The following is a 19,553-nucleotide window of genomic DNA, read 5'->3' as shown; positions in this document are numbered from 1 at the left end:
CAGAAGGCCAACAAACATGTGAAAAGATGCTCAACATCACTAATCATTGGAGAAATGCAACAAAGCCACAATGAGGTATCACCTCACACCGGTCAGAATGGCCATCATCAAAAAATCTAGAAACAATAAATGTTGGCAAGGGTGTGGAGAAAAGGGAACTCTCCTGCACTCTTGGTGGGAATGTAAGCTGGTACAGCCACTCTGGAAAACAGTTTGGAGGGCCCTTAAAAAACTACAAATAGAACTACCATATGACCCAGTAATCCCACTACTGGGCATATACCCAAAGAAAACCATAATCCAAAAAGAAACATGTACCATAATGTTCATTGTAGCACTATTTACAATAGCCAGGACATGGAAGCAACCTAAATGCCCATCAACAGATGAATGGATAAAGAAGATGTGGCACATACATACAATGGAATAGTACTCAGCCATAAAAAGGAATGAAATGGAGCTATATGTCATGAGGTGGATAGACCTAGAGTCTGTCATACAGAGTGAAGTAAGCCAGAAAAAGAAAAACAAATACTATATGCTAACTCATATACGGAATCTAAAAAAAGAAAAAAAAACTGGTACTGATGAACCCAGTGACAGGGCAAGAATAAAGATGCAGATGCAGAGAATGGACTGGAGGACATGGGGTTGGGAGGCACGTGAGGGCGAGAGGGAAGCTGGGACAAAATGAGAGAGTAGCATAGACATATATACACTACCAACTGTGATAAGATGGCTAATGGGAAGTTGCTGTATAACAAAGGGAGATCAACTCGATGATGGGTGATGCCTTAGAGGGCCAGGACAGGGAGAGCTGGAGGGAGTCGCGGGAGGGAGGGGATATGGGGATATATGTATAAGTGCACCTGATTCACTTTGGTGTACCTCAAAAGCTGGTGCAAGAGTGTAAAGCAATTATATTCCAATAAAGAGCATAAAAAAATGCAGCAAGAATCAGAAAGTGCAAATTTCACTTGACTTAAGGGTGAGGAATAAGGTGGGAAGAAATTGATCTGCGTAAACTTTTCGCATCTTAATTAAGTGTTATCACTTTAAGAGTTTTTAATCAAAAGTCAGTGTTTAATACTTCAACCAAATCATATATGGTAGCACAAACTGAGATAGAATGCTGTTTTATTGCAGAAAGAATAACCAAAAACCTCGAAATATTGAAGAGAGTGTACTTTTTTGTTTACTTAAAATTATTTTCTAGGAATCATCTAAATTCAGAAATTTATGACTCAATTTTCAGGTGGCCTACTTCCTGTTGACTTAATCCGTCTGTAACCCATACGTTGAACCTGGCTGTTTAGCTGGAGGTAGAGTCACGGCCATCCTATAAGTATCCTCTTTCCAGTCTTCTAGTGAGCAATTAAAGGGAGACCTTACACTGGTAGGATTCAGTTTTTACTCTTGGTTTTGCATTTAATTCTAGCAACCTTTACTTCAGTGGGTCACGATTTAAACTGTTGACTTAAATTCTTTTGATTTGCAAAGTCTCTCTTGGGTTTAGCTTACAAAACTAATACTTTCAGCTTCGAGGTGGGATTGTAACTTCTCATCTGAGTAAAAGTTTGTACGGTGCATCTTCCACACTGATAAGTTATGAAGGTATTTGGTAAATACCCTTCAAAAAAAAAAAAAAAAAAACCTGAGAAAGATAGAAATGAATTTGTGTGGAGCTTAGTTTTTAGGCTGTACCTTGGGTAATGGTTGGGCTTCTCTTTGGCTTAGAAGCAGAGGAAAAATACTTCCTATTCCCATCTCTTCATTCCTCTTCTAGTTTTCAACTTCCCATCTTGCTTCCTGTTTGAACCTTCCACATCCATTCTCCCCAAAAAAGGAAAATCTTATTAGCTGATAGTTCCCATGTGGCAGATCTAGCTAGAGGTGATTGTGGAAGCAGGAACCAAGCCTTCCTCAATGGTCTTCATTAGTCTGAATGTTACAGGATGAAATAGCAGATACTTTGTCTCCTTTTCAGAGCCCTGTCCATGCATATTACCTCCTATTAAGCTCTGAGGGAAATAGGGTTGAATCCTGCCAAAGAAGCTGGTGAATGTTATTTCTCCTTCCTGCCCCTCATCCTTCTTGAGTCTTAAATGATGGAGCTGGTTCTCCATGGCTCCAGTGAGCTACCTTCTGTTCATCACAGTCTTGCTTTAGGCTATAGTACATGACACTTATTCCTACAAATTCTTATTCCTACAAATGTTCCCACTTTTTAAAAATGAAATGTCTCATCTTTGAAAATATTTGATTTCTACCGATAACAAAATTTACTTGTAATCTTAGACAAGCTTATGTGAAATGCAGTTGCTGTCTGAAAGTCCTGTTTAATTATCAGCACCACATTTGGAGTAAGATCATCAGAATCAACCCAAAAGTAAAAATTAGTAAAGATAACTCAATACCTTTTTTAAAAAATTTATTTATTTTATTTTTTAGGCTGCGTTGAGTCTTCGTTGCTGTGAACAGGCTTTCTCTAGTTGCAGAGAGCGGGGCTACTCTTCGTTGCAGTGCGTGGGCTTCTCAGTGCAGTGGTTTCTCTTGTTGCAAAGCATGGGCTCTAGGTGCTCAGGCTTCAGTAGTTGTGGCACATGGGCTTAGTTGCTCCGGCATGTGGAATCTTCCTGGACAAGGGATCGAACCCATGTCCCCTGCATTGGCAGGTGGATTCTTAACCGCTGCACCACCTGGGAAGTCCAACTCAATACCATTTTATTGCTGCTACCACTTCCTTTCTGAAGCTATCTTTAACTACTTGGTCTTTTCTCCTTTTGCAACTCAACACTCCTTAATATAAATTAATCTCTTCTTGGCTGTGTCTAAATTGTGTATCTACAGCAAATATTGCTCTGATCACGTTGTATTATAATTATATATTTTTTCTTTTCCGTTATGGTTTATCACAGGATATTGAATATAGTTCCCTGTGCTATACAGTAGAACCTTGTTGTTTACCCAATAATTATAATTTTTGATGTATCTTTCTCTCCTGCTAAATTATTAGCTCCTTGAGGCCCATCACCATGTTTCTGTTTGTATATTTTTGTTCTTATATTTGTCCCTGTGTCTGATAAAATTCAAGTATCATTGTTTCTCACAAATTGAAAGTATTCCGTGACACCCTGGGCCACCTTGGGAACCACAGTCACTGAGTGATTGGCGGAGAGAGTATTTGATTGACTAGCGTAGCCAGAGAAGACTTTTTTTTTGAAGAGGTGGCATTTGAATTAAGGCCTGAATGATAAGAAAAAACCAACAGCCTTGCAGCTTGGGTAGAATGATGTGATCTGAAGGAGGCTGGTGATGTGATCAGCAGGGCCAGATGGTTAGATCCCCACAGTCCATGGGAAGGGAGTGTTGTTTCCTTCAAACTGCTGGGGAAAACCTTTTGATGGAGTTTAAGTAGAGGAGTGGTGTGATGGGCTGTCCCTTTTGGAGAGATCATCTGTAGGGGACCGCTGTGGTCAAAGGCAAACTTGGAAGCAACAAAAGGAAATAGGAGATCGATGCAGCTGTCCAGTGAGAGATGATGTGAGGCTGGACTAAAGGGATGGACGTGGAGAAGGAAGAAGTGGTCCAACAGGGTTTTGTTCATCAGTAGCTCATACAGTATGTGGCCATGCTGGGTAGTTGCTAAATAAGTTTGTGGCGATATTAATAACGTTTGTGGAGATTTTAATAAAGTGACTCCTAGAAAGCTGTTACTAATTCTGTTTCATCATCATTCACTGTTCTTTCTTTTATTCTGTGACCATATTCTCAGGACCCTCAAAGTGCTTCTAAAATTCTTTGGCTGGATGAGATACAGCATGCGGTCAATGAGGCCAACCAGGACACGGACAAAGCAAAACAATGTAAGCCCTCACCTCCTTCCGCTGCCCCAGCCTGCCTTGCTTGCATCTGGTTATGTTCCTGAATTTTTATTTTAATTCCTAATTGTTTTTAAGTATGCCATTTTTAACTTCTAAAAAGATACGGATGCTCTTACCAAGTTTAATTCTTAAATGCGTATTTATACAAAAATAAGATTGGTCAGTTGCACTGTTTTTCGTGGGTAGGTACTGTCTCCAGCAAAATTTGAGATTGTTGCTGAACAGAATCCAGGAGGCAAAAAATAAATTCTCGGTTCTTCAATTTATAGTGTTATCAAGTCCTTTTATCTTGATCCTTAGAAAAGTAGGTCATTTCTGCTTAATAAATGCCTGTCCTCCCTTCCATGCCTTCCATTGTAATAGTTGGGGTTTTCCAAAGAAAAAGAACTACATATATATTTTTCTCTGGGAAAAAACGGAACTATATATGTAGCCGTATATACTCTGTTTCTCTAAAAGGTATACAGTATGCGTACTATCTATCTATACACACATATATATGGAGGAAGAAAGAGGGGATTTACTTTAAGTAGGCTCATGCAGTTGTGGAGAGGCTGGCAAGTCCAAAACCTGTAGGGCAGGCTGACAGAGGCCGGGGACAGCACTTAATCACCAAAGACAGTGGGTGCGGTTGCTGTCATGGAGCGCAGACTCAAAGCAGGAATTAGAATACTCAGACTCACAGACAACTGTGGAATTTGCTAATTGATCACAGTGTTCCTGGAAGCGAAATAGGCAGATAGTCTACTAATTTCTTACTTGATTTGTACAAGTGGAAGGAGGGTTCTAGGTCAGGTGAGTAGAAGTATAACTTGAATCATAAAAAACAGAAAGTCATGGTCCCTCCATCAATTCCCAGACTTGAGCCATCTACAGACCCAGAACCCCTTTGAATGAAGGATGGGCTGGGTCCCCTTGGGAAGGACCCTGCTACACTACCAACATGTTATACCCAACTGTGGTGACTGTGCTGGGGGGAAAGGACATAAACTTTTCAGAGATTACTGGACACTGGCTCTGAACTGACACTAATTCCAGGAGACCCAGAACTTCACCGTGGTCCACCAGTCAGGGGAGGGGCTTACGGAGGTCAGATGATCAATGAGGCATTGCTCAGGTCCATCTCATAGTGGGTCTAGTGGGTCCTCAAACCCACCCTAGGATTATTTCCCCAGATCCAAAATGCTTAAAAGGAATAGACATACTCAGCAATTGGCAGAACGCCCACGTTGGCTCAAATGATAGTTTTTTTTTTAAGCATCTGTTTTCATAGAGGAATAATAACAAAATTCACATAGCAATCTAAAATAGCTTCAAGATGGATATGCTGACACTCTACATATATAAGTAATCTACATAAATTAAAATAAGATTCCTAAAGGTGTAGTTCGTTAACCTGTCCATTCATGACATAATTAAAATCCAGCCTGTTGTATCAGGTCATAGAATGCTGTTGAGGTGCCTATTCTTGCTCCCAAGATGTGCTTTTAAATGTTGCAGGCATCTGTGAGGAACATCTGGTTTTTATTTCCTTAGCCTGGAAAAATATGTGTATTTCTCCAACCTGAATTTTTATACCCTTAGGATCTTTGAAGTCCTTCCGTTCTAGCACTCTAATCCTTAAGAAAAAATAAAATTGAGTTGTGTACACAAGAGATTTAAATTTATATGTAAGACCGAAGGCAGCCGTAGTTTGAAGAAACACTTTTAAGAAGTTAGATTATCATACGGGCACTCAAATAGACTAAAAGGGTTGTGATTTTCCTCTTAAAGATCAAACCAGTTTAGAAGTTATTTTATTCCTTTTTCTGTACGTTGGCTTGCAGATGTTAAGTTGATCTTCCTGAGACTCATGGTTGTATTTACTATGAATATAAGAAATTTTCTCAAATGTGTGTGTGATTTTGTACTCCACACTTGTACAATTAAAATCCTGTCTTCTGCTTCCATCCTGTCCCCTGAAAGAGTTGATACAGTGTCCTCTATGATATATAAAAACAAATAGATGTTCTGAAGATAAAACCATCTATATTCTTACACTGAGATGAGAATCTTCCAGTTTTTTCAACAAGGAATTTAATCTTACTTTTAAAAGCATTCTTCATCCTTCATATGAAGACTTAAAAACAGATTCTGGTCACTTGTTGCAATTATTAAACCCACTCCCAGATAATTTGATACAAGAAAATGTGTGGGCCCCTGTGTTTTACCGCAGGCAAGATTTGAAAGGGCAGAGTAACTCGAGCCTCCTTCCTTTTGGCCCAGTGTCCATTTTCACTGGAGCATCTTCCTTTCTTAAAGTAGGTTTGTCTCCACTTGTGACTCCTTAGAGCAATGTTTTTCAGCCTTCTTCCATTATTGCACCCTGAGGAATCTTTCTAGACTTTTTTCCCCCATGATTCTCTTTCCCATGACATTTTCATACCACAGATATATTGTATACTTGTTTATTTGTCATATGTAGAGCTGTGCTTTTATACATAAAAAGATTTTTTACTTTCTCCTCCTAAGAACCAATTTTTACCCTACTGGGGGTTACATCACCTGTTTTGAGAATGCATGTCTTAAGGAAACGCTTTGGTATATGGGTTAAGACATGAAGGAGGGCTTCTCTGGTGGTCCAGTGGTTAAGACTCTACGCTTCCACTGCAAGGGGCACAGGTTCGATCCCTGGTCAGGGAAGTTCCACATGCCATGTGGTGTGGCAAAAAAAAAAAAAAGACATAAAGCAAACATATTTTTGGATCTCTTAGGAGATTTGGGGGGAGGTTTCTTCATTTGTTCTGTAGCAGAAACATACCTGACTTTCTGAGTATCATTTATCTGTCATTCTCAACTATCTGGAATTTAATCGCAACCCATGGATTAAGAAAAAAGCAATCAAAATAGACGTCTCAGAGCCTGTGCACTATAACTGATTTTCTCAGCTCAGTTGGGGCCACTTGGACAGCTACTTTGATCCTGTTTATTCTTTTTCTTTTTCTTTTTTTTTTTTTTTTTTTTGAGTTAGGGTCTCCGTTCTGCTCTATTTTTTTTTAAGAACTTTTATTGAGATACAGTTAACATACAATAAACTGCATATATTTAGAGTGTACAATTTGGTTTTTTTTTCTTATTAGTAATGCATATATGGCAATCCCAATCTCCCAATTCATTCCCCCTCAACTCTCCCCGCTTTCCCCACTTGGTGTCCATGTTTGTTCTCTACATCTGTGTCTCTATTTCTGCTTTGCAAAGAGCCTGTTTATTCTTATCTTAGGCATAAGGCTGATCTCTTGGTTGTGTCTCTTCCCAGCTGAGAAGCCATGACTTACCAAGAAGTTAGGTGTTTGGGCTGCCCTATGCAGGCACTCAGACAGGAGCGAGAAGTGATAACTGACGGTGACATTAGAGGAAAACTGAAAAGGAGTTTGAGGCCATTTAGTGCAGGAGCAAAGTAGCCCCAACACCTCCATAGTCCCTGAAATTATCACTCACTGTATTACAGCACAGTATAATTTTAATGACATGAAGGACTCTTCTTGGCACTCTCAGCAAACATTAAGCACCTAATGTGTACCAGGGACTGTGGGTAAAATGGTGAGCAGAATAGAAACCGTTCTGTTACGGTTTTTCCCAGGGCTTTAGATTTTCGTGGAAGGTAAATGTTGGTACCTAAGGAGTCAACTTCAGTTGCCTGGAAGATGAACCCAAGGACCCATCGCTTGCACATCAATACATACACTTGCAAGAAATGTATACCTGCATAATACCCATCTTTTAAGGGCAATAGCATTTCACTGGCTTTGATGAAGCTATCAGATATAATTCATGTGAGGACCCTTTGTCATTTCTGTGTTCTCTCAACTTCTCTCAGACCACAGACAGCTCCAACACTAGTACTGCATTTTTCTTGTTCTGCAGAGCTTTCCTGGAGAAGAGAAAGGGGAGTGTCGGAGGTGGTTACAGCCCACCTGTTCCCAATAACTGCTAGGTGCGAAAGAACCTACTGCTGTAGCTTTTGTTCCGCAAGAACTGGAGTTGGCCGCGGGAGGTCTTTACTCTTCACGTGCTCCTCCAGATTTGTATGACTTGGACTCATGGTTGTTGAAAGTCAAACTCTGTTTTTCTTACCACATCAGCCTTCACACTTCTGTGCACGTGAACATAACTTGATGACAGCAATACACCATTTAGCGTTTGTATGGTAGAGTTTGACGTGTCTGTTTAAAAAGAAAGAAAAAAAAATCCATCTCTCTTCTTTTCATCAAGATGTTTTTTCATCTAGAAAGTATTTTAACCTGGTTTCTTCCTTTTTTTTTTTTCCTACCTTTCTAACTCAGTGCATTTATAGTTTGTGAAGACATTAGATCCTTTGGTTGGGCCAGAATACTCTTACCTGGCACTACAGTAGATGGTAAAGGATTCACCATGTTAACTTTCTTGAGGCAACCAAGAGTCCAAAGAGCTTATATTTGTGGGGAGAGGCAGAAATGTGAAACAGGATAACATGCTTTCTAGATCTAAATTGGTTCTGAAATTGTTTCTGGATTCCACTATATATATCCAACAATTGTGCCTGTTACCTTTCTAGAACACTCGTTCAGGTTGCTAAGGACAATCTTGAAAGTATACTTGCACTATCCCAGAGAATGTCAGGGTTTCTATGGTTTAGATAGCATTTTACTTGTTCTAAAATAAATACGTGTCTCATAAAGCTAGTTCTCAAATACTGATTAGTGACCTGCATAAGGGCTGCATACCTGCTTTTGATGTGTGTCCACCCCGTTTCACAGACCACCACAGTGAGCACAGCCTAGTGCCTTGATATCACACAAGAGTGACCAGGAAATACTGCGATTTTTGATAAACAGTGCTCCTATGGAATTTTATTCCTCTTGAAACCTGAGCGGTTGGTAACTGTCTCGGGCATATGTGGTACATACTCCTAAAAGACTGAATTATATCTTTGCATGCCTCTAGGGTGAGTAAAAGATAACAATTAACAGAAACATTGATTTTTTTCATTACCCAGGGATTACACTGGTCGTTGATGTTAATCAATTTTTGGAGAAGGAGGAGCAAAGTGATATTTTGTCTGTTTTGAAGTCTGCCTTTGCTAACACGAACGATGTAATCCCCGAATGTGCCAACAGGTACCATGACGCCCTTGCGAAGGCAAAAGAGCAAAAATCTAAAAATGGTAAGTTTCTTCATTGTTTAGCACAAACTAAATCGCACTTTTTTAAGCTCTTTACTGGAATATAATTGCTTTACACTTTTGTACCAGTTTTTGAGGTACATCAAAGTGAATCAGCTGTATTTATACATATATCCCCATGTCCCCTCCCTCCCGCGACTCCCTCCCACCCTCCCTGTCCTGGCCCTCTAAGGCATCACCCATCATGGAGTTGATCTCCCCTTGTTTTACAGCAACTTCCCACTATTTTACATTTGGTAGTGTATCTATGTCTGTGCTGCTCTCTCACTTCATCCCAGCTTCCCCTTCGCCCCCTACCCCCCAACCCCAGCCCCGTGTCCTCAAGTCCATTCTCTACATCTGCATCTCCACTCTTGCCCTGTCACTGGGTTCATCAGTACCATTTCTTCAGATTCCATATATATGAGTTAGCGTACGGTATTTGTTTTTCTCTTTCTGGCTTACTTCGCTCTGAATGACAGTCTCTAGGTCTATCCACCTCATTATATATAGTTCAATTTCATTCCTTTTTATGGCTGAGTAATATTCCATTGTATATATATGCCACATCTTCTTTATCCATTCATCTGTTGATGGGCATTTAGGTTGCTTCCATGTCCTGGCTATTGTAAATAGTGCTACAATGAACATTATGGTACATGTTTCTTTTTGGCTTATGTTTTTCTCTGGGTATATATCCAGTAGTGGGATTACTGGATCATATGGTAGTTCCATTTTTAGTTTTTTAAGGACCCTTCAAACTGTTTTCCATAGTGGCTGTACATTCCCACCAAGAGTGCAGGAGAGTTCCCTTTTCTCCACACCATCTCCAACATTTATTGTTTCTAGATTTCTGGATGATGGCCATTCTGACCGGTGTGAGGTGATACCTCATTGTGGGCTTTGACTTGCATTTCTCTAATGATTAGTGATGTTGAGCATCTTTTCATGTGTTTGTTAACCATCTTCATGTCTTCTTTGGAGAAATGTCTGTTTAGGTCTTCCACCCATTTGTGGATTGGGTTATTTGCTTTTTTGGTATTAAGCTGCATGAGCTGCTTATATATTTTAGAGATTAATCCCTTGTCCGTTGCTCCGTTGGCAAGTATTTTCTCCCATTCTGAGGGCTGTCTTCTTGTCATGTTTATGGTTTCTGTCACTGTGCAAAAGCTTTTAAGTTTAATTAGGTCCCATTTGTTTATTCTTGATTTTATTTCCATGATTCTAGGAGGTGGGCCACAAAGGATCTTGCTTTGATGGATGTCATAGAGTGTTCTGCCTCTGTTTTCCTCTAGGAATTTTATAGTGTCTGGCCTTCCATTTAGGTCTTTTTTTTTTTAATTTTTTTTTTTTATTTTTTTGGGGGTACACTAGGTTCAATCATCTGTTTTTATACACATATCCCTATATTCCCTCCCTTCCTTGACTCCCCCCACCTCGAGTCCCCCCCACCCTCCCCGCCCCAGTCCTCTAAGGCATCTTCCATCCTCGAGTTGGGCTCCCTTTGTTATACAACAACTTCCCACTGACTATTTTACAGTTGGTAGTATATATATGTCTGTGCTACTCTCTCGCTTCTTCTCAGTTTCCCCTTCACCCCCCGCCCCCTCCCGTACCTCGAGTTCTCCAGTCCATTCTCTGTATCTGCATCCTTGTTCTTGTCACTGAGTTCATCAGTACCATTTTTAGACCATTTAGGTCTTGAATCCATTTTGAGTTTATTTTTGTGTATGGGGTTAGGAAGTGTTCTAATTTCATTTATTTTTGTGTATCGTGTTAGGAAGTGTTCTAATTCATTCTTTTACACGTAGCTGTCCAGTTTTCCCAGCACCACTTATTGAAGGTGATAGTTTCTGTGGTATTTATGCAGGGGGTGAGTTCCTAATTTCAAATCCATCTTGGCCCAAACTTAATTTAATCTCTTCCCTAAACTTGCCTACTCTTCTTCCCAAGTGCTATGTTCTAGTCAGTGGAGAAAAACATCCCCAGATAGCCAATTTAGAAACCTAGGAGATACCTTAGATTCTTTTTTTTCTGGAAAAAAGAAAAGAGTTGGGACTTTGTTAGGGATTGTGTTTGTTGAATCTATAGATCAGTTTGAGGCCTATTGCCCTCTTAACAATATTAAGTCTTCTAATCCATGTACATAGTATGTCTTCCCTTTTAATTAGGTCTTTAATTCTTTCAACAGAGTTTTGTAGTTTTCAGGGTATAGGGCTTGCATTTCTTTAGTTAAATGTATTCCTACATATTTTATTATTTTTGATACCATTGTTGTTTTCTTAATTTCATTTTGGGGTTATTGCAAACATATAGAAATACACTTGATTTTTTTATTGAGATATAATTTACATACCATAAAATTCACTCTTAAGGTGTGTAATTCAGAAGTTTTTAGTACACTCAAAGACTTGTACAGCCAACACCACTAGTTTAGTGCAGAATATTTGCTTTATAACAAAGCCTCTTACCTATTAGCCATTGCTCCCCACCCCCAACCCTCAGCCCCAGGTAACCACTAATCTACTTTCTGTCTCTGATTTTGCCTATTCTGGACATTTCATATAAGTGAGATCATACTGTGTCTGGCTTCTTTCACTCAGCATGTTTTCAAAGTTCATCCATGTTGTAGCATGTATTAATTCTTCATTTCTTTTTATGGCTGATAATATTCCATTGTATGAATATGCCACATGTTGTTTACCCCTTCATCAGTTGATAGAATGTGGATTTTTTTTCTCCAGTTTTGGCTATTCTGAATAATACTTCTCTGAACATTTGTGTACAAGTTTTTGTGTGGACATGTTTTCATAAAATTGATTTTTGTACATTGATTTTGTATCCTGCAACCTTGTTGGACATGTATTATAATAGTTTTTTAGTGAGTTCTCAGGCTGCCACCTGTTTTATAAATAAAGTTTTATTGTAATCCAGCCACACCTATTAATTTATGTACTGTCTCTGGCTGCTTTCACGCTGCTGTATCAGAGTCGAGTAGCTGTATGAGAGACCTGTAGCATACAAGACCGAAAATATTTACTCTCTGGCCCTTTACAGGAAAAGATTGCCAACCCCAGTTCTAGAAGGAAGAGGAGAAGCTTTCTAGCCAATTAAAGACTAACTTTCATTCCCAGTAGAGCTGAGAATATTGTTTGGGGGAGTGAACAGGATGATTTATTCTTACCTTTTTCACCTCTGCTTCTAGGATGTCTTTTTTTTCCAAAACTGAAGTGTTCACTCTTTGGTAGATCACTCAGCCTTACAGCTCAGTTTAGGTCTTATATAGGTATGATTTTGTGTGGAAGGCATCTAGAAAGTATGCCTCCTTATAGAATGCTCACCATCTCTTAAGTCACTGGAATCTTTCTCTTTTATGGTTCCTCAAAGGCCCTTAATTAGTCTTTTCCCTAAGTAACAAACCACATTTCCCCTGTTCTGGAGATGCCCTCCTCAGCCTTTGACCTGACTCTAAACTCATGCTTGATGTGAAAGTTATAGAATTCTCTTTTTCTGTTATCCACTGACATCCCAACTCAAATAAAGCTTTACAGTGCCAGTGCAGTCGGCTTTTAACCAACTAGGAACTTTTTATTTCTCAGTTCTTATGAAAATAAAAGAAAATACCCATTTTCACCATCTTTATTTGCTTTCTTTCCTTCCCACTGAGAGACTTGCCTTAAAAAGGGTTTTCATTCTTCTGAAAGCACTTGTGAATCCGACAACTGTTGGTGATTGAAAATATTATGATTACTTGTGATCATCCTAATTTGACTGTACAATATATTTTCTAGTAGATGAGCATTTCTAAACAGGCAGCAGCTGGTCTGACAGCCCATTTGAAGAGATATATTTCTCTGTTCCTGGGCATTGACAGAACAGTTGAGGGGCATTAAAGACCAAATAAAGAATCAACACACATTAAAGGGTCTTAAAGTTATCTCTGCTTAGATATTTGAATCCATTTAAATATTCTTTGAGGAAATTCGTTCGAACTTTAATTTACCTATGAAGGCAATTAGTCTCATGCTCATTTGGCATCACTTGGCTTAGCTTGGTCAGAGGTTTTTGTTTTTATTTTATTGTTGTTTTTAGCTCTCTGATCTGGGACAAGAATCACAACCATTCAACAAAATAAACAGATTTCTAAATAGGAAGTACAGCGCATGGATTCGTAAGGAGATATTCTTCTTGACCAATTTAAGCCATGACTGCCATAGTTTTTTTTTTTTTTCCTACTATCCACCCCCTCCCCCACAAATTAAGTCCTTTCAACATTTTTTTTCTGATGTTGTGTGGTTGTGTAGAGCAAGATGAGTCAGAGGAACCAGGAATTTTCCTTTTTCCTACTTAGTGACCTCAGTGGTTGCGTATGCCATCTTGTGCATTGGATGAAGTTGTCTGCAAAGATGAGTCACTTCTGCTTTGCTTGAATGCAGATCGTTAAATAATGGGTCCTCCTCAAATAATTGGTCAAAGCCTTTGTAGGTCACTCCTTTTCAAAGAGGTTGCTGGAAGACTTTCTAAACAGAGATGATTCTTCCTCACTGGTCTCCCCTGTCTACTTATAGTGCTATTCACATCTACCTGGTATATCCATCCTTGTTTGCTTTTCCTCCTTCTTTTTTTTAAGATTTATTTTATTATTTATTTATTTATTTATTTTTGGCTGTGTTGGGTCTTCACTGCTGCACACAGGCTTTCTCTAATTGTGGCAAGCAGAGGCTACTCTTCATGGCGGTGCATGGGTTTCTCATTGCAGTGGCTTCTCTTGTTGCGGAGCACAGGCTCTAGGCACGCGGGCTTCAGCAGTTGCGACATGTAGTAGACTCAGGTAGTTGTGGCACACGGGCTTAGTTGTTCCACAGCATGTGGGATCTTCCTGGACCAGGGATAGAACCCATGTCCCCTGCATTGGCAGGCGGATTCTTAACCACTGTGTCACCAGGGAAGGCCCTGCTTTTCCTTCTTGTTGGCCATTTGCAACTCTTTTCATCCTCATGAAAAATTTGGTTTACAGAGCTAGCGTTAGACATCACTCTCTCCTCCTTTTTCTTTGACTTAGCAGGGAGCCACCATTGAATAGATAGAATTCATTCCATTGAATGAGTCCATTGCTAATGATTTTAACTTGGACTATCTGAATGTCTGGTGGAAAACATATTCATTCAATTAATTTACTTATTGAAGAAACTACATTAATATTGAAAGGTTCCATGTCCCTCTCTGGAATTTAACAAACCTTTCTCTTTAGTGTCTACTGAAGGTTCATGGCTCAAACTCACCCTGCAAGAGAAATATGATTACTACTACAACATTGATTCAAAAGAGAGTTCCTGGGTCACACCTGAATCCTGCTTGCTTAAAGAATCATGGCTCACAGGAAAAGAAATTGAGGTAGGGGATTGGTGTTTGATGGAAAAGTGTACTATATAAAGATAAGTGTGGTTGCTTTTCTATTTTTGAATCATGCAATCGATGGGGAGAACTAATTTATTTGAAGACTGGATATGGAGTAAAGTCTTCATGAACTGCAGTTGGATGGAGCTGCATGGTTACTAACTTTTAGAATGTTTTCTATGTCAGAGCAACACCAAACAGAACTAGGGGAATAAAGCTCTTGGAGGTTTTTTAGGGTAGCAGATTTTCCTAAGCAATCAATCTCAGGTTTTCCTTAACACCAAATTAGTTTTAATTCCTTGGTTATCAGTACTCAAAATGTCTAATTTCAACCCCCCACTCCCACCTCAACCTATAACAAAGATACATAATTCCTTTAAAGCTTCCCCGGGAGAAATACTCTTGAAGGAATGTTCACCAAAATTGCTTTGGACTTGAGACCAAAAGTTGGACCCAGAAGATGTGAAAATTGCTCTTTGATCCAGGCGTTGTAATGTGTTTAAAGAGAAAATCTTCTAATAATTGAGTTTCGTCTTGAAAAACATAGAACTTACAAATGTAGATCTTATAGCACTGTTCACAGTCACCAGCATCAGAGATACTGCAGGACAGCAGTACTGTGGACAGAATCACCAGTGCTGTATTTACTAAAACTCAGAGAAAAAACTGGCTTGGGGATGACAATGTCACAGGAACCCTGAATGACAAGAAGATAGTGAAAAACATATTAACTAATTTCAAATGTGTAAACTTTCCACAGTTTACAGAAAAATAGCATTGTGGCAATGAACTGTTAGTGCCTCTTTGTTGAAAAATGAAATTATGGCCAATACTTAAAAACCATATGCTATCACTGAAAGGATATGTCAAACTGTGAAGAAGCAGCATTGAAGGGTTAAAACTCAGAGCCCAAAACTGCTCATGTGACACCCAAAGATGCCTTAGGTATAACTTTGTGGAGTATCAGGATTAATAAAAAGTGGAGGGTCTATGCTGTTAAAAAAAAAAAAAATTCTAGTCAATCTGAAATTACTGAATTTACTCAAGAATATACATATGTCTTCTCTTAAAAGTATTTATGCATCTTTTATATGATTTCACTTTTAATTGTTTAAATTAACCATCCATTGAGTCCAGTCACACTGAATAAGAGGCATCCACCATAGAAGTTAGTCCAGTCTTTGCTTGCGTCTCTCATAGAACATAAAAGTAAACCCAGTTCATCATCCACATGAAGACTTCTCGCAATCCCCCTTCTTCCTTTTTTCCCATTCATCTAATTTTCCCTGTCTGCCCATGGTAGCGCTTATCTTTCCTCTCCCACACCCTTTTCTTCTGCTCCAGGTCTTTTCTTTTCTTCCAAATTTATTTTGAGTTTCCCCCAACTCGTGCTGGGGTGTGCCTCCTCTGGCCTGGGCAAGAAAAGCCCAGGGACTTCATGGGCACTGCAGTCTTCCCCTCAACAGAGGGAGGAGGCGATGCAGACTCTTACTGTAATCATCCTTGTGTCTTTTACGCTCTGAGGAGCCCAGGCCGCACTCCTGGTCCCTGCCAGCATCATCTGTACATCTCCACCTCCAAATCCTGAGACCGTTCAACCACGTTCTCATACCATCTCCGCCCAAAGTTCAGAGGATTCCAAAACCCTGTCACTAGAAAGAAGCTGAGCCAGTCCATCCCTCGGCTCTGGTCAAATGTTTTGACACCAAGCCAGAAAGAGCTATCCAGATTATTTTCTGAAAGATAAAATTTCCAGAAGCTGTTCTCTGTGCTGCTTTCACCTGATGTGTGAAGTGTAACTATAAGAAATATCTCTTGCCAGGACATTATTGAGGAAGTCACAGCAGATTACATTCGTGAGAAGATGTGGTCTGCTACCGAAGATATGCTTCTGCGCTTTCAAGCCACAACCTCAGGACCCCTCCTTAGGAAAGAGTATGAAGCTAGGAAAGCATTTTTGTATGAACAAGAAGAGCGTGTGATCAAAATACAGGTATGGGAGTCACCTACCACTCGTTGCAGAAAACTCATATTCCATGAAAATGTTTTATTTGATAATAAGGCAGTCAACCATCAGCATTCTAACAAACAAATCTGACTGTAGATTTTGTCCTTAATCAGTGCCCCTGAGTCAGCTTTATTAAAGGCTCTGAGATGGGAAGGATGCTGAATGACTTTTCACCTGTGGTCTTCTGGAAAGTATTCAGGATGCTGTGAATAGTCAGAGTCAAGGGAATACCTGAGATCAGAGTTGAAATCCTGTTTCTCTAAAAAGCTGGATATCCTTGTGTCACCTCCTATCTGGCCTTGGATGCTTTCGAATTGGTTTTTTAGTGGTTAGTGGATGTTGAGTGGCTTCTGAGTTTCTACGCTCTTGTAGCCTGAAGAACAGAAGAGCTCATGAAATAGATGTAGCATCTCTGGGAGTATCTTCTCTGTTATATAATCTCTCATTCTTCATTCAGGCCCGAAAGAGGCATCCTCATTCCCAGCCTTTTAGCTGTGAGTTGTTCTTAAGCTTGCATGACTTGTCCAAACGTTCTGGTTGACAGGAGAGGAACTTGCCAGATTTAGATGTTTCTATTCTGTGTTCCCCTAGCATCTTCTCTCAGCCACCACGCTGGTTTCCAAAATGCCATGTATTTGTCCTTTTTTGTCATCCAAAGTGATACTGTTACTGATGGGCAGAGTGTGGTGGGTTTTTGCTTTGGCCAGTAACTATAAAATTTGCTAAATTGAAAGTCTAGAAGTTTGAAGGGCTTCTCTTTTGTGATCATTGGTGTACTTATCTGCTTCCCCACCTAACAATAATACTGTGCAGAGCAGAAGATGAGTTTTTAAAACTTTTGTATTCTTGTGTCTTGCATATGATAGGTGTTCAAACATCTGAATTTCCTCAGAGCTTAAGATGTTAGAAGGCAGGAATGATTAATTTTTTGAAGAAATTTCTTCTATAAACTTGATACCCAAAGGATTTCTCTAGGTGAACCCTTGAGTTTTCTGGTTTATTCCTTCTTTAATTAAATGGTAGGCAAAACACACAAAGTGAACAAAATCTTAAATATAGCATCATCCACACTGATGCTAAGGCTCTACTTTGGCACAAAATTCAAAGAGTGTTAGCCAGTGTGACACAATTTGGACCAACCTCAAGCTGTCCAATCTGTCCAGAGCTGTATAACAGTTGGAAGACACTCTGAAGAGCCCTCTAGTGTAAAATCCGCCTGCTATTAGGACCCAAGGCTGAAGAGAGAGCTTGGGGAAGGACAGAAACAGTGACTTGGAGCCTTTTCCCCCCCACCTCAGTGGAGCAGCAGGATTGAAGAAGAAGCCATTGCACTATGAAGTCACCCTATAATGGCTTCTTTTCCCCCTCTTCTGACAGTTTTCTAACAAGGAGGGCATGAGGTCTAAAGACAGGCCATAGCCTGGAGATGAATATGGGCTGACCCAGAAAACCAAAAGACCGTGAACCAAAGGGCATCATTGCTAATCTCATGTTTTGCCAAAGTGGCTGATTCACTCCAGATTAGGGGAATGATGTGAAATCTGAAGATTTCTCCTCCATGGATCAGCTCAGACTTCTTAGCTGGCTGCATCAGCCCCAGACACAGTAGTCTTAACAAATTCAGAGAGAAAGCTCCCAGGCGGAGGGCAGCCACACCCCAGCTCCACTGTGCTGCCACCCTCAGTCTCCCCACAAGAAACTGGATATATGCAGAGGGTATATGTCATCAATAGCCAATCCTTTGTCTTGGGTGCTTAGGGGACAATTCAGAAGGTGCCCAAGTAGACATGGAGCGAGGTCAGTGAGAATCTATATAGCCAGATTATTTTTGAATGGTAAGAAGGCCTTTCTAAAGTAGCCTACATTTACAAACTGAGCCAGAAAAAAAATCTCAAAGATAAAATTTTATATCAAAAAAAAAGAAAAATGAATATAAGTTGTAAAATATAAATGAAGTAAATATTTAAGGAAACTCTCATTCTAGGAGACAGAAAAAAAATTTATACTGAAACTCCTTTTGCTTTTAGGAAATTTAATAAGACACATGGACTTAATGAAACAAGATAGTATGATAAAATGAAAAGATAACCAACAGCTACAGAGAGAAAGAAAAATAATGACATTCTAGAATGTGAGTGAACTTATAACTGCAGAATGCAGAACAGACACTGAAAATAATTGAAACACATGAAGGACTTGAGAAAAGTCACAGAAAAAGCTAAGGAAAAGAATAGATGACTTAAAATGCATTTTCTCATCTCAAAGTGAAAGTACGCATTTTATCACAGGGTTGTGGGGATGAAATGGAATAATTCACATAACAGACTTTGCCCAGTATGCAGCTATTAAGTGCTCAGCAAGTGTTTGAAGTGATGAGGTGATTGAGATGGTGACTCAGAAGACAGGTAGTGGGGATCCAACATCCAGGCAGTTGGATGGCCCAGGAAGAGATGAGAAGAATCAAGACAGGAAAAAAGAGTTAGCTACAATTTTTTTTTATTTCTTGAACTGAAGAAAGCTGAAATTCCACTTTGTGGGAAAAAACATAATAGTGACAAACAAGAAAACTTAGCCCTGAGAATTTCGAACTTATTGAACTTCAGCTCAGAGAGTGCCTCAAGCATCTGGGCAAAGAAAAAGAATCAAGCTTCTCTGAAGCATGTGCAGATTGCCAGGAGCCATGGCAGAATCTGGGGCCAGGAGGGAGGGGGTGGGTGAGTTGATGGGACAGTCCTTCCTCATGTTGTTTGAATGTAACTAACTACTCTTGTAGGTTGCGGAATTGTACCTTTAAGCGGAGAGGAAAAAGAAATAAATGTTTAGGGTTTTCTTGGCTTACAGAGAGATCACAGAATAATTTGTGCTTCAGAAGTTGGTAATTTGAATATTACTATCCTGAATGCCCAGTTATCAAGCGAGGCAACCAATTTAGCAAGCCAGATTTTCTAGAGACTGACAATTAGAATATAAGTTCTCATACCAGTCAGGAGGGAGATTGATGTTTTTGTAAATGCCTTCTGTCTCTAATTGTCTATAAAAAGTTGCTTCGAAATGGCTTTATGGTTTAGAATTTTGTCTCCTTTTG

At 39.6% G+C, this 19,553-nt stretch overlaps 1 protein-coding gene across 1 annotated transcript in view; it reads left to right on the top strand.

Moving 5' to 3' along the window:
- Positions 1-19,553, top strand: part of IQGAP2 (IQ motif containing GTPase activating protein 2) — a 228,687-nt gene that overhangs the window by 153,285 nt on the left and 55,849 nt on the right. Inside the window, 4 exon segments of the mRNA XM_057740854.1 lie at positions 3,776-3,866; positions 8,899-9,066; positions 14,315-14,457; positions 16,283-16,453. Coding sequence (XP_057596837.1) covers positions 3,776-3,866; positions 8,899-9,066; positions 14,315-14,457; positions 16,283-16,453 — 573 coding nt within the window.

Source organism: Hippopotamus amphibius, chromosome 1 (genome assembly GCF_030028045.1).
Source record: "Hippopotamus amphibius kiboko isolate mHipAmp2 chromosome 1, mHipAmp2.hap2, whole genome shotgun sequence".
NCBI classification, from domain to species: domain Eukaryota; kingdom Metazoa; phylum Chordata; class Mammalia; order Artiodactyla; family Hippopotamidae; genus Hippopotamus; species Hippopotamus amphibius.
Note: the sequence above shows the minus strand (reverse complement) of the source record. Positions and strands in the feature narration are given on the sequence as shown.